The 16,023-nt window shown below is 38.0% G+C and overlaps 1 protein-coding gene across 1 annotated transcript in view; it reads left to right on the forward strand.

Annotated features, from left to right (window-relative positions):
- Window positions 1–93: 93 nt before the first annotated feature.
- Window positions 94–16,023, forward strand: part of Cadps (calcium-dependent secretion activator 1) — a 30,792-nt gene continuing 14,862 nt past the window's right edge. The window contains 7 exon segments of the mRNA XM_069060421.1: window positions 94–878; window positions 9,796–9,932; window positions 11,001–11,390; window positions 11,975–12,150; window positions 12,208–12,287; window positions 12,492–12,646; window positions 12,726–12,806. Coding sequence (XP_068916522.1) covers window positions 9,819–9,932; window positions 11,001–11,390; window positions 11,975–12,150; window positions 12,208–12,287; window positions 12,492–12,646; window positions 12,726–12,806 — 996 coding nt within the window. The 5' untranslated portion in view covers window positions 94–878; window positions 9,796–9,818.

The raw sequence follows: 16,023 nt of genomic DNA on the forward strand, positions 1-16,023 counted from the left end.
GTACTCAAACAAATTCGAATTCGTCCGTGTTTGTTCAAAAGGTGGATGGTCCGAGCGGAATTGATTTGATGCAGTTCAGTCGTAAGCGACATTGTGCGTCGCAGGTGAACGGCAGCGTTGCAATTGATGAAGAAAAAAGAAAGTTTGAAGTGTTGTCGACGCGACTCGAGCTCTCCAACAAACTTATTTGTGTGGGCTTCCCCGGTTCGGAGAGCATCACCAAACAGACGTCCGGGGATGATAGGCAACACGGGGGTACTAGAAAAAGTGGTCTAGACGTCGTTCTGGTCCTCAATGCGGAATTGCATTGGCACCCAGAATCGATACAGGGTGACAATTAAGCAAGACCGTGTTAGCCAATTAGCATGTAGAGCTGAGTAAAGGTGCAGACCTAAGGGAGGGAGTCGGTGGTGGCCGAAGCGGTGTTGGCGGCACGAAAGAATAGTGAATTTGGGATGTTTTATGGGCAAAATAGTCGAAGGACAGGCGCAATAGTCTATTTAAAATAACGATTCCCTCTATGCCGATGGTAGAGACGCGACGCTTGCGCGTCCATGGCGCCGTGGGTCGTGGAAAGAGAGGACCGCCGGGGCGCCAGCTGCGCAACGCAGACAGTACAGTATACTGAAGACTTTTCAGGTCACAGTTCTCCAAGCTGCAACCATCGCCAAATCAATACCGAGCTTTTTTAGAAGTACCTAATGCCCCACATTGCTAGCACAGTCATCGTCGTGTGCTGTCGTTGTTGCTAACTCGCCGCCTCCAATTGGCCAAGGCATGCCTCCCGTAGCTGCCTAGTGCCTATCTCGGGACAGTGACCATCGCAGAATGGGATAGCGACACCAATACCTGCTACACTTCCCAACTGTACTAATCAGGTTAGTTCATCCATCATAACAGCGGTATCGCACACCATGTGCTGTCGTTTCTCCCCCAAGTCGACCACTTTCCGACTTGTTTACGCGAGCGCGTTCAAATTACCTTTATTACGGTTTACACTTTCCTTTTTTACTTGGCCAACAGGAAATTTTGATAACGTGATGTGCACCTGTTATCTTTAATTAAGTCGGACCATCACGCGACCAATTGTTCCACTAGACTAATTAAACAAGTTTTGCCAAAGTTTGGTCAAATTGTTGCCGATAAAGCTGTCGCATCCGGTTTTGAGAGTCGTTCATCGTTTTAGCATCTAATCAAAAATTCATAACCGATGAATTCTGAATTGCTCCACTTTCAAATTGGGGTAGGTAAAGACGCTCCTCGAGTAAAACTCTATAAATAGCGTCCAAATTTAATTTATGTTGGTCGTTCTGCCGGGCACGAAACGTTTCGTGACTCACTACTTTTCGGGGAATACCCGGACTGTCGAAAAATTCTTCTGGTCTTCCCAAAAACAGGAACGACCACGGTAAAGTTTCGTCGTGTTCATTTGGACGCCTCGAGCTGTTTAACAGCTCCAGCGTGAAATTAATTAAGAACGGCACTGGGCCGTTCCGATTGTTACACTTTGATTTCAACAACGAAATTTTACAATAGCCAGTGGCAACTGTCAGGATGAAATTATATCCTTGACGCGCTTAACACCAGTCGGGTGTTAAAATTCTAACTTCAATTTCACTTTGTAAGTTTCGTGTTGCTTTAACAACGCGACAACCGAACCCCTTTAATTCGGCACGATTTTTGCCCGCAAGGATAGCACAACTTGCTAACTTTGCGCCCTACTTGCGACCCTGAGGGTTCTTTGTCTAATTGTTGCGGATCGTTACACTTGATTTATGCACTCGCCACAAAAAATACGACCCTAATTAGTCCCAGTTTTTGGCCACGAAATTACGGCCGAAACATTTTTTACACGACCGCACGACGTGACTGGCCCAAAGAGAAATTTATTTTTTATTAATTGAAAATAAATCAAAATACGACGACTCGAACGTTCCCAGTTTTAAAAAAATATATAAAAGTATATACATAATAATAAATAAAAAATATAAGATATCTGTTACGATGATTTTTGAAAATTTGGGTTTTGATAAAGATAATATGTATTTGTTTTTGTGACTTACAAAAATGAAATTAAGGTTCTGAATCTACAGTCAAGTATGACGAGGGTTTAAAGTAAGCTAATAAAATGGAAAACACAGAAAATATAAAAAAAATAACGAGTTAGTAGTATGTTTATATACATATTTTTGAAAACGATGATAATGTGATCATTTTGGCTCTAACCATTTAGCTTAGCAAATGAAATTAGGGTGTGGTTACTGTACACTCGAGCTTCCATAAGTCAAATGTTCAAAAGAAAATTAAAACAAGTAGAAAAGGAAGTAAAAATTAGGAAAATGAGAAATTCAGAACGTTGGATATGTTCAGATATTTTTATAAAAAATAATTATATAATTTTATCGAGGGTCAATAAATTGGTTTGTAAGCTTTTTGGTTTAAAGGGTTTCGCATCAGATGTTTCGATGCATTTCTCGATTATTTGTATCGTGGCTGCAATACAATACCATACAATTACTAAACGGTTTACCTGTGATGATGCCAGCTTTGCTGTTGAAACGGGCGTCAGCTTTAGTTACTTACTAATTAGTTTACTAATAAAGTGTACCTATCTGGTGTAAGGGAATCGTTAAAGCCTTATAAATAAAAGTAGAACAATAAATGTATATCCGCAAGTCGAACATTCCAAATGAAAATTAAAATAAAGAAAAGAGAAGTTGAGAAGAAAACGAGTTTATGTGAGGTTTAGGTATTTTCAAAAATTATAACAATGTAATCATTTATAAACAGTCAGGTGAACAAAATAAAAATAAAAGAAAACGAAGTTCATTCACGTTGGATTTTCCTCGTCAAGGTCAAATTATTTAATTTTTTTGGCAGTGTGATTTTTACTCCAACAATATTTTAGCTGTGTATGTCGCCAATACGGGCTGATAAAGTAACCATGTCATGCGTAGACTGTGGAGGTTAGGTCGGGATAGGCATTTTTCAGTTTTTGGGTACATTTAATTAACGCAGTTTTCAAATTAGCTGTTAATAAAACCTAAGGAATAGAATTTTATGACTTTATTTCACACGTCAAACTAACATTCAAAATTAAAGCGTCAAATCGCTTCAACATGATAATGTGAAGACTAGGAAAGAAGGCACAAGTTTGCAAAATAACAACAATTTGACAGGGAAAATCCAACGTGAATAAACTTTATGACATTTTTTTAGCTCCAGATATATCGCGGAATCAAGAAAATTTTAGATCAAAGGAGGCCGTGAGAAACAAAAAATGTAAAAACTTGTGTCGTTATTATCATAGTTGTCATGAACGAATAAAATTTTAACGTGTGTTACAACAGTTTCAGCAAGATTAGTAATCGTTTTGGTGTGAGAACAGTTCCTGTAAGAAGCCATCGTTACTAACATTGACCCTGCCACCTTCCCTCAGGTACAATTGATACATTATTCGCATCACAATCAAAGTTGGGTTATGTAAATGAACGATTTTGTGTCTAAAGTTACGCGACACGTTTTCGGTGGTTGTTTTTCATAGCCTCCACTTACCTAAAATTTTGTTGATCATGTGGTGTCAGTAAATGTAAAGATATCTACATATTTTGATGGTTTCAAAATTTTCGTTTTATCAAAGAAGACATTTATTTTTCACATATTATATTTGTGTAACTCGGGAACAAAAGAAATCGGCGAAAATAAACTGTACTGTCAAGCTTCCACAATTTGAACGTTCTGAATTAAAAAAGAAAATAAAAGCAGAGGAAAATGAGCCTAAAAATCGAGAAAATCGTAAAGAGCCAAATGAATAGAATAATGATTTATAAGATTTTTGTTTTGAACAGTCTAACCTACGAGTATTTTGATGTCTTTTTTGTAAATTTTCGAAAATTTGTCAAAGAAATGATAAAAATTTGTTCACTGTGAGATTGGGGTTTTGGTTGTTTCGTTAGAGGAAAATTTAGTATTAAGATTGGTGGCAAAAAGTCGTAACAAAACTCTAAGTGTAATAAAAAAAGAAATGAAAAATAAATTCTTGGAGAAATTAATGTACTGCGGAGGCGTAAGGTTCACATAAATTGCGGAGAATGTGTTTGATATTGTACATTGTTTGCGAAGCCGTGTACAGAGTTGGGCATTAAGTGCGGGCGGTGACTTGGGGCGAGCCGTCCCACGTCGGCGGCGAGGCATCTTGGACCGATCCAAACGTTGGCGGTATATCAAAGAAAATTCGACCTCGACGTGGACCTGATTAAAGCGTTTCGGCCCCACCGAGCTCGACTCAGCTGGGCGAAAGCATCTGCCCCCGCACATTGCGACCCTTTTTAGGAGGTATATTGTTTCCAACCCTGTAGCACGATTATTACCCTGCCAAGACAAGCCAGACTAGCAGAGCTTCGCACGATTCGAGGGAAAAACGTGAAGCCCTACGTACATTTTGTCACACGCACCCCTCATCCTCGGGGGTGGTGTGCGATGCCTCCGGCGTACAGTCCGTACCCTGCTTTACACATAAAAAGGCACGTCAAGCGGGCCAATACGAGGGTGAAAAGCTTTGCGGAAGCCACCACATATAGAAGCGAATTTTGACGTTTCCATTACCGGTCTGGCAAAAAATGAACAGGTCTTTTGAAAATCGTCCGCCGAAAATAGCAGATGTCACGATATCCAAAACTGATAAAGCTATTCGTTTGGCGGCAACAATTTTCTATTAATTGTCGGATTGCCATTGGTGCGACGACGCTCTTTTAAAAGGAAAACATAATAAAACGAAGATTGAATTATGTAAAAACCTCATACTTCAAAGTAATATTGCTTGTTTCTGAAACAGCCAACAAAATGAAGTTATTCGGTTCGCCGATGTCGATTTAATCGAATTTTCTTCCAGGTGTGCTGAAGTTGCCATAAATAAATTCTTGCGAAATCTTAAAATTAAAATCGTCGTTGTCCCACCCTGTACACGTTCATTCCAGGTTTCATTTACGAAGTACCGATTCATTGATGAATAAATAATTATTTTGGAATTTATTATTATGTAGTTTCTTACTAAGGTTACCAAAAATTCAAACCAACACTCATTACGTATTAATATTGTTTGTGAAGATGGCAGGTCATAACAACAGCAAATAAAAAATTCATTCTAGTACGGCACACCTCAAAATTGCTTAATACATAATATGAAAATACGTTTGAATTTTTGTTCGCAACTAATACGACTTTTAAGCCCTTTCGTATTGTTGGGTGCAAAAATGTGTACTTTTCAGCGAAATCTCCACAACAGAATTTATATATCCGATTTTCCTTTTTTGTGTGTTCCATATATCCTCCCACGAATTTGAGTAAAAGTATGAGCCGAAATAATAAAAATGTCTTTTATTGAAAAAGGGATCAGCTTTATAATAATCTTATTTCGGACGGAAACGTTGCCAACTTCGTTGTTTTAAATTGAACATGAAAATATGATGTTCTACTTTTTAAAGTCCATTTTTTACAAATTCTGCAAATACTCGGAGACTCGATCAAATAGTTGTGACCAAAAAACAACTTATTTTTTTTTTATTCCTGAATGATTGTGGCATTCGTTAAACGTCCGTAAATAATGTAAGTAAACGGATAAGATGTAAACCAGGAAAACAATTAAAATTGAAAAGCTGAAATGTTTTTTGAAATCTTGTTCGACAAGAACTGATAACAGTTCTGGATTAGTAGCATTAAAAAGTAACTGTGGGATGCTGGGTAAATGTCGGTAATGTAAAAAACAGATTAAAATAAATTGAAAAGCTACAAAGAAGACAACGAAAGCAAAAAATCCTTATTCCTCGTTTAAAATATAAAAATCCCAGTAAATCGGATCCAAACAAAGAGATAAAATCTGAGGCAACACAATTAAAATGAAAAAAGTGAATTGTTGTTTTTCAGAAATTTGTTCGACGAGAAATAACAAATTGATGAGTCTGATTTGTTTCCACAAACATGATTTGTTTCTGTGCAATAAAAAATATTTATCATCGATTTCGTTATTATACCTCCCTCATTGTCTTGTAAATTGAACTTGATCGATCAGTATAGCGGTGAACGATATTCAAGTTCTTCTGAATTGGGTCCTGATCAAAATAAATAATCCAATGGGACGTAATAAATTTTGCATTATCCGAATCTCGGGAGTTTAATCGTTTCCAGCGTTCGAATGTTCAGCGAGTCGAATAAAATACGGTTATAAATCACATTTTTAACAATGACAAAGACACCGAAAGTACATTTAAACCGTTTAAAAAGCGTTACCGCCTCCGGTTGAAAACGCCCTCCCCGGCAAAGAAGAAATAAAGCAAGTGTGAAAAACAATTTGACTTGACCGTCAGACATTTTGACATTTAACCTCGCGAATTTCATTTTCGAACAAAGGTAGAAAAGTAGACCGTGTTTCCATTGATATGTAAACAGTACATGGCAGTGCCCTCATCTTCGCTCGCTCTCATAAATAAATTAAAATGAAATCTAAATTTGGGACGTTCGAAAGTGCTCACCGGATTTTACTTTAATCGAATTAATAGCCTTCAATTTTGAACTTGATGGGATTTTTTTCGTTGCGCCAGAAAAAACACGTAAAAATATTTGGTTTCGTTATGATTTAATATTAACTCGACGAAGTTTAGCTCGGCCTGAATAAAATATTGCTAATGTTGGCACGCCATTAGAATAATCGATATATGTAAAACACTTAAACTTAATCATACAATATCATTTAACACGCATATGATTTTGCGTTACAATAAAAATAAGCCATTTTGAAATCTAAAAAAAAGAAAATGGCAAAAAAAAATTCATTTGGGGGAAAAGTCCACTTAATGGGTGCCAAAAGAGTGAAGTTTGTATGTAATATTTCCATTTTCTTTTCAAGGTTTATTAGCTTTGTGTGTTAATGAATAATCTAGAATGTTCGGTTAAAATTATAATAAACAAGATGCAATTTTTGTCGAGAGTTATCCACGGGAAGAGAGACGAGGGGTGTTGAAGAGCGCTTTAAGATATTGATAAACAAGGCATAAATATATGTAATTTTTGTGTCAATTTGCTAATATCCCCTAATGATTTTGGCCGTTAATGAAAAAGGGCATGTATTTATTTTCGTCCGAAGTTAACTAATGGATTAGATAAACAAGAGGTAATTTGTTTATTGGCATGATAATATCTTGACGTAATTTGAGTTTATTAAAATTATTGCCTCTTGTTTGCTTTGAACGACACACCATAAACAAGCACCGATGAATGACATGCGTGTACTACAAAATTTCGAATAATTAATTATTTCCACGTTATAATCGCGAGGAACTCGGTACATAATTATATTCCTCCGATGAAAATCCAGTCCATTAGCGATGTTTCACGTTTCAAATTTTATTAGTCGACCTTTAATATTCGAGTTCGCCGAGCCAATTTACTTCGTCGGCGTTGTCTCACTCATTTCGCAAATAAAATGTATTGAAATACAATCCTGGGCTCAATATCTGAAAACAGTGGAAAAGAAAAACCACCGTTTTATGTGGCTCCACTCAAACGCCAGATTTCCTTTTTGTTATTGACTTTTCCGACGGAGCCAAAATATCGAGCAGTCCCTCTTTCTTGCCTCCTCTATTATTCATCGGCGAAATTGTGGCCCTCGATCCCCTCACCGATCAAGAGCCTAATTGGAAATCTCCAATATCTGCGCATTTGACACGTCATCTTGGTGCCGATGCACCATCACGTTCCGCCTTTTCTCTCCTCTTCATTGTTTCCTATTTATTCTCACCGACGCGCGGTAAGTCCACAACAATTTTCTTATCTAGACGGTCAAACTGTTACAAGCTTTTTGAATATTTTGAATATTTGATAGGGGTTGTTTCATCCCACCTTCAAGGTTTAAACTCCCGAACTACCGAAACGGAGACCTCTACTTCGACATTTCACTCGAGCAGACATTTTAAGTAGGTGCACGGCATTCCAGTCAAATGGACAATTTAAGTGGCTATACACTACTCCACTCTAGTAGACCAGTTAAGTAGGTGTACAGTATACTCCACCTAAATTGACATTTTAAGTAGACGTACAGTTGTCCAATTTTTGTCAAGTTTAATTGGCGCAGAAACAAAATCCCGTGCGGACATAATTATAAGCGACTTTTGTTTAGCATTATCTTCTTTCATTCCCCTCATGTTTTTAATTAAAAAGCTCGGAGAAAAGCTGAAGCGGAGCGGTCTCAATGATCACAATAGCTCGGTGCGGTTAATACACGAAATAATCTTTTTTAGCACTTGTGCTACAATTAATTTGATCGTAATGGGGTCGCGACTCGGGGACGGAATTAACTCTGCCGAATCTGTTTACTCTTTTAATGACCGAACATCTTGCGTTTCGAATTTCATCACTTATTACATTATCGACTGGCGGCGGTGTAACCGCATCGACGTGTCCGCTAGGGTTGCAACGGCAGAACCGCGTTAACGTAATGGGGCGGTTGAATTTCATGCGAAAATGAATCCGTCGGTGACTCCAAATTGACGAAGTGATCGAGTTGATTCAGAAATTTATTATTGAGAAGTATTAATCTGGGTCGGTGCAGGTGTAACAGTCTATTGATTGATCGACAGAGATACGAAGGAAATAAATACGGCTCGCGGAAAAATACGTTTACGGCCGTGCGTTTTATTGAAATACCGAAAAACATAAATCAGGACGAACCGGGATTCGAAGAGACGTTCAGACGACTTCGCCTTAATTAAGCCATTCATTATTTTGAATTTTATTTAATAAAAGTACGAATAATTGTAAAAGCACGAACAGAAGACGGCTAATTTAATGAACATTTATTAAGGTGAATTTCTTCTGATTGTTGGGCGAGAGGGTAAAAGTGCAGAAATAAAATTTTCACAAATTAACTGGAAATGACATACAAATTCGATTAGTATTGTTTGGCATTATTAAATTTCAGGAAGTCTGATCAAGATATTAGGGCTCTTTTTGAGCCCCGTCGAAGTGATACCGTCTAAATTTGTCTGGAAAGCGATCGCATCTCATTAATTAGAATGATCGAAAAAATTGAAACGGAACGCGCATTTCACTCGTCAAAGTTAATAAAATGGATTTTGTGTTATCGTTTAATCAATATCCGAATCTAATCGGACATTTTATTTGTGCAAAAGACTGCACCAGTGAGTCACTGTGAGTGAGTCATGTGTTTGTTGAGGGTGGCTCTGACAGCTGCAGCCATACCAATTCAATTATGGCACCCCTACACCCCTAAATTTTTGTATAATGCGGACGATTAAATAAGTCGAGTATTTGTCGAACGTTACGAATACGAGAAATTTTCAAAGTTATTCAAATTATATGCAGCAATTTAATTACTTACTTCCAGTCGAAAGACCAGAAAATAAAATATCTCTATCTGGGAAAGTTTCCTGGAAATTTATTTGTCTTTGAATTAAGTTTACGAGTTATTCGAAACGGCCGGTTGGTGAAGACATCTCGCGTAATTTATTCGTAAAAGATGAGGCCGTGTAAAAGCAATTTTTGAGTGGAGCGGGTGAACAACCCCGACTGCAATGCGATTTTTTCTTGATTTTGACCAATCACGACGTTTCGAACACACGCAAATTCGTCCGATTTAGTGGAGAAAAGTTTTAAAATAAAACGGAAAGCTGCTGTATTGATTTTCTGAATAATTCCAACGTCCAGTTCTCCTGTCTCCGCAATAAAAAGATTCGTCCGCGACGCGATTGCTCATTTGGAGGCTTCTAAACCGGTTATTTTTAGATTGGACGAAAGAAGCAAGGAAGATGATCGATCCATCTTCATCCGAAGAAGACAGCGAGGAGGAACACGCTCCTTCGCATGCGGGCCACCATTCCGGCACCCACCACCATCACCAAACCCACCACCACCACCACCCGGTAAGTAAAAGTTAAACACTTGACTTCTTGCAAACCGTGTGGGACGATCCTCTTAGAAACCTGAAAGGGTTCACTTAAATAAAATGTAAATATTCTTCTCTGGAGTTATTCTTGATATCGTGAACTCTGAACTTTCTAAGTTATTTTGTTGCACACAATTATCTTCTCCTGGGGTACTTTCCTCTTTCCTATCTATGACAGTTCGCAAATTACGTAAAACCTCCTTGAATGGAGAGACATTTTATTATTGCTCCTCAATTACTCGAAGCTCGTTAAGACTTTTAAATTAATTTCGCTTTCAGAGCAGTTTATTGTTGTCGATCGTGAAATTTCCTGTTTCTTCTGAGGCTCCTATTGAAATCTCATCCATTATTTCAAACGTATTGAACGTCACCAAAACAGGAAACCGCTGTCACAAGCTTTCACTATTGTAGTTTACAGTTAACATACACATAAATTTAGCTCCCGTTCACCAACAATCGTTGTCACACATTTCTCGCCAAAACGTATTCGCAAAACTGACCTTTTCTCGAAGTTTATTTCACTCGGATTCTGCTTGATCCAGATGTAGGAGTACATCTTCTTTGAAAATTACCGCGTGGGTCTTTTCAGATCTTCAGAAGAGAATCTGAAACAACATGTCTAAGTCCTTTTCTAAAATAATTTTATTGGATAAGGTCGTGAGAGGTTGAAAAGGTCAGATGTGTTCCGCTCCGTTGAGTGTAGAGTGTGGTTGTTTGACATGTTTTATTTATAAAAAAAAAGATGGAATGGAACAAATTGTAGCGTAGGTAGGTGTTGTTTCTTTTGAAATTTTTAAGTAAAGGACTTGGTGGACGGGGAAGAGACATTTTGGGTGAATTAGCGTTAAACGGGTGTAGTTGCAATCAGTTTAGTGTTTGGGGATGCAGCGTGGAAGTTTGGAGAGTGGGATTGGCGTTAGACATGTCCTGAATCTCAACAAAGACACAAATGTGTCCTTCGGAATATTAATAGAGCGGAAGCATTAGCCGAAAGGCCATTTGTGCCGGCGTGGGGTAGAGAGTGAAGGCGTCGTTTTGCTTCCAGGCAGAAGCTTCTCCATACCATGCCCACTTATCGGATTCCGGGAGCGGGAACTTGGAGGTACCGAACAACAGCGCGGTCCTCCAACGTTCCCTGTCACCGTCTAGTGCCGTATCCGCCGAGACCCTTAGTCACAGTATGGGATCCTCCCGCGCGAACTCCCTCCCCCGCCCCACCAGCCCATCACCGTCAGTAGCCTCGGAGAAGACCGAAGTGGACCTGCAGGAACGGCAGGAGCGCGAGGAGGAGGAGCGAAAGAGGCGCATCCAGCTGTACGTGTTCATTTCGAGGTGCATCGCTTATCCTTTCAACGCTAAACAACCGACGGATATGACAAGACGTCAGACCAAAATCACAAAACACCAATTAGAAACTATCACCGCCAGATTTCAGGTAATCAATTCACCCGGTCCAAATTAAATTATTTCTCTAATTGGCTGATCAACAAGAAACAGGCAATTAAGTCGCGCCGCCCCCACCCGCTATCATCGCTCGGTGTTAATGGAAAAATCGACCCACTCGTGGCTCACTTTCGAGCCTATTTTGACGCGCTCAGGGGCCCCTATTGATCCGCGAATTTCGCGCGATTATGATCACTAAACGAAACAGAAACCTGCGACCTAGAGAGATTAAGCCAAGGTTTCCTACGCTTCTGCTACACGACCGAATTAATTTGATTGAATTTGTGGAAACGGTTCACTATCTCGCCTTACATATTTTAAGCAAATTGAATCCCTCGAGCCACTCCTATTAATGAACTTTCTTTGTATCTGTAAGCTATAATTCCTACGACTGTATTATTCAACGAAGCCTTTGAAGACGATTCTTCACCCTCCGACCTTCCGCACACTATCACAACGATTCCTTCTTAATTACGTCATTTTTACACATTTCGTTATACTCGTAGATTCATTCTGAAAAACGTGAAAAATTTACGGGCTCAGATGGATTTATTCAAATTGAAACCATAATTTCAGAGTTTTTTGAAAGGGGAAACTCAAATAATGGCGGATGAAGCTTTCCAGAACGCTGTACAAAATTATTACGATGTTTTCCTGACATCGGAGAGGATAGTTAAAATGGTGCAATCTGGTGCTTGTTCCCAATACGATTTTAGAGAGGTTTTTAGGAATAATATCGAAAAACGGGTTAGGTATGGGAGTGATGATCTGTTGTTTCTGGTCTAGGTTTCAGTATTGTTTTGTGTCAGGTCTTTACCAGAGATGGAGGGTTTAAGTAAAGAAACCGTACTTACCTCATGGATGGCCAAGTTCGACTGTATTCTAAAAGGTAAGTTGATCAGTGTGCATGAAAATGTTTCTTCGCACAATAGAAACACGTTCAAGTAGTTAGAGCCGGAAAATGACGTTTTTATCGGGAAACTTCAAAACCGGCGTCGACCTTAAATTAACGAAACAAATTTTCGTTTTTTCGCACTCACGATCGATGATAATTATCGTGTAATTTGAAAACAATGCGCTTTTGTTCTCGCAGGATTAGGCGATGAAGATTCCAAGCGGCCTTCTAGAATGCAACAGCAATCTTTAAATTCGGAATTAATTTTATCCAAAGAGCAACTGTACGATATGTTTCAACAAATCCTGGGAGTCAAAAAATTCGAACACCAACTTCTTTTTAACGCTTTGATGGTAAGGAAGTCCCTCTTGACCCGCTATAACTCACTATCTGTAAGTCCCGGGAGAAATTACAATTGTAAGTGTATTTTAGCTTGATTCGGCTGACGAACAAGCGGCTGCTATTAGAAGAGAGTTAGACGGAAGAATGCAAAAAGTAGCTGAAATGGAAAAGGTAAATTTCATTTCATCGGTCGACTATATTTGATCGAAAGACAACATGATTAAATATAACGTGCCGGGTCTTATCCTGTATTAAGGTCAACACCGTTGGGGGTTTTTCAGAACGGTCTTCTTTCATCAATTTCTGCGACCCCCGAGCGCTATATCGAAAGTAATCTAATTACGTGTGTTTGACACATTTATATAACGGAATTGCTCGAGTAAATAACTATTAATAACTCGTCTCTCGCATACCGAAAACGGCGAAAACTGGGAAAGCATTTCCGATATTATTAACCGAAAACCGTAATCTGTTTATTTGTTGGAAGGAGAAAGGAAAACACAAAGAGGCGTAAAAGACTGCGGCAATTTTCGCGACCGCTTTATCGCCCACAACTTTTTTTTATGCTGTATCAACCTTTGCAGTATTAGTAACTTCATACACAGATGCAAACAACATGTTTACGTAAACAGAAGTTATCAAAAGAAACCAAAAATCTGCACACATTTTGCAAATTGTCAGATACAATTTTGTTTATCGACAACTGTATTAAATAAAAATCTTTTTTAAGTCACGGTTGCCGCAGTCGTTTCCAGGTGGAGAGAATTAATATATAATTGCCCTCTCCGAACAATAAAGGTGAATTTCACCGTTTTACGTTAAGTTTAATTAAAAACGATTAACCAACAAAACTTTACCTGCTTAAGATTTCTTACAAGCTTACTTAAAATAATTCGGTCGAGCCACGGCTAAAATGAATAATTTACGTCTCGAAATAAATCACTTTCGAATTAGCAAACCAACAAAGTTGTTGTCAATTTAAGCAGTTGTCAGTTTAAGGTGGAATTGTTCAAACCGAGTACACTTATTTGTAGCGACATTTAACGATAAAGATAAAACGTTTTTGGAATCGCTCACGCTAATAGTAATTTATTGTACGAGTTTTATAAGACACCATTTTGTCGCACGCGATTTTTAGAGCACGAGGAGCGCAGCGACGAGTGCTATAAACAAACAAGTGCGACAAAATGGCTTATAAAACGAGTATAATACAATATTTTTTCTATTTTGCCCCTTACATTTTAAAAAAAGTACAAAACATATTGCTAGGAAAATTATATTTGGAAAATATAAGTGTTGGTAACGTTGGTAAATAGACGAACAATTGTAAGTTTTGAATTTAAAGTGTCGTGAAGTGCAGTGATCACGTAGCAACAACTCACTATGAGTCACTGCCAACATTAAAAATTTAAGTAAATGTTCCTGAAACGCGTATCGAAAAGACCTCCTTTTCGAAACCCGTTTGAGTGTTATAGGTGCAAAATAGAAAAATGTTGTTTTCCACATTACTGCAAAATTATTAAGTAAGAAGTCTTCTGATTTTTATCATCGCAAAAGCTTTGCTTGAATAAATTGTAATTAATAATTTTTCTTCCTTTCTAACATTAATAATGGGTGCCAAGATTCTGCACTTTATTTTTTTGTCGCAATATTTTGTGGTAAATTGCGGATGTGTCGTAATTAAGGTCTCAGCTTTCAATAAGGCTCCGGTTTATTAAATACCGTGCCTTCAAATAAATTCGGAATTAGAGTAGGCTGTGATTTATATATTTTGTCTATTAACGGTTGGTAAACTGGACAGTTGTCAATATGTCAATATGTCAATATGTCACGATCAGAATAGACACGTGTATTGTGCTGTCTTTAAAAATTACATGTTACCAACTTCATAATAAAATCACAGCGCCTACTCTAATTACGAATTTATTTGAAAGCACTGTATTAGTTGAAGACTTCTTACGGACCACGCTCGTCATTGAAACGTGAGAAACCGTTTAGAATTTTATTTTAAATAACGAAAGCCGATGGAATTACAAATCTACATCAAAAAGAAATCGATAACTTGGTGGACATATTTCAAAACAAAATTGTTCTTGCGTGAAGCTTTTTACGAAAATAGTGATAAAAATAGTACTTAATCCCATTGAAAAATTGTTTGTGATACACAAATTACAGTTTTATTATTAGTCGATTTATGCTTAATAGATAAATGGTCTTCGTGGAGACCGTAATATGCTTGTGTCATTTAAATGTTATTATACCTTTAATTTATTGAAGGAAATAAAAAGTACCCTCGCTCACGATTTGTTGTTTTTCTTTCGATAATGATCGCAATAAATTATTTTTTATCGTATTCTATATCCGTCTTTGATGAGAGAAAGTATTCTTTGAGACCAACCCTCGCTTCGAAAATGTTGAAATTTGAAATGGTAAATATGGGGCTTCTCATTTTTTTGATAATTTCGACCCTACGATACGATTATGGTAATTAAAAAAAATATAGCGTTCTTTCTTGATTTCAACTTTGTCGGTAATTTATTATTGGGAAAAATACTAAAAGGGATTGTTCCGTAATGCGATGTGGGATGAACCGTTTTCGAGACAAATCTACACCGTTAATAACGAAATCCAGGTAGAGAGAGAATTTTTTTCAATAAATGAACATCTCCGGAATGATTCACGCATGAGGAAAAATTAGATTTATAATATCCTGTGGACTCCGCCAAGGGGAGTGTAGCTTCCTCAGAAAGCAAATTTGCGCTTGAACGAACGACCCTCAAATTGAATAAGTGTATTTAGGGATAGTGAAGGTTAAAACTTAATGCTTGCCAAACATAATGAAAAAACATTTCCCCGGTGTCTAATTTAAGCTGAGAATTGTCCGATAAGGCCAGTTTAAATTGACAACTGTTTACTGAATTGACAAGAAGCAAATTTTTGGTCGGTTCCGCGTGTCTGAGTTCTCCACCCCCATGGCCCAACGGCTTCTTGAAATGCTTCTTGTTTTTGTGTTTCCCATTCGTAATTAGTTCCCAGTGTTTTTTGTGCCAATTAGTCACGATTCCAGAGCCAGACGTAAGATATCTGATGCTGGCAAAAAATAATCCCGTCCAAATCCTCATTTACTCGATGCCGTCTCGATGTTATCTTGGTCTTGGATAACAGAAACTCGTGTTGCGAACATGTGGCCCGACCCGAAGGAAGTGACACAGTGCTTTGACGTGTCTTCCTTCCAAAAAGGTCGAAACAAGTTCTTATCGCGGAAAATCGATGGAGCTTAAAATACTCGGGCCTTAATCAAAATTTCAAAGACATTTCGCGCATAAATGTACCTTCTGGGCGAATTTTTGCCCACTGAATTTTACACTAGACGGCGCATTAAACACTT

This window comes from Tenebrio molitor, chromosome X (genome assembly GCF_963966145.1).
Source record: "Tenebrio molitor chromosome X, icTenMoli1.1, whole genome shotgun sequence".
In the NCBI taxonomy this organism is placed as follows: domain Eukaryota; kingdom Metazoa; phylum Arthropoda; class Insecta; order Coleoptera; family Tenebrionidae; genus Tenebrio; species Tenebrio molitor.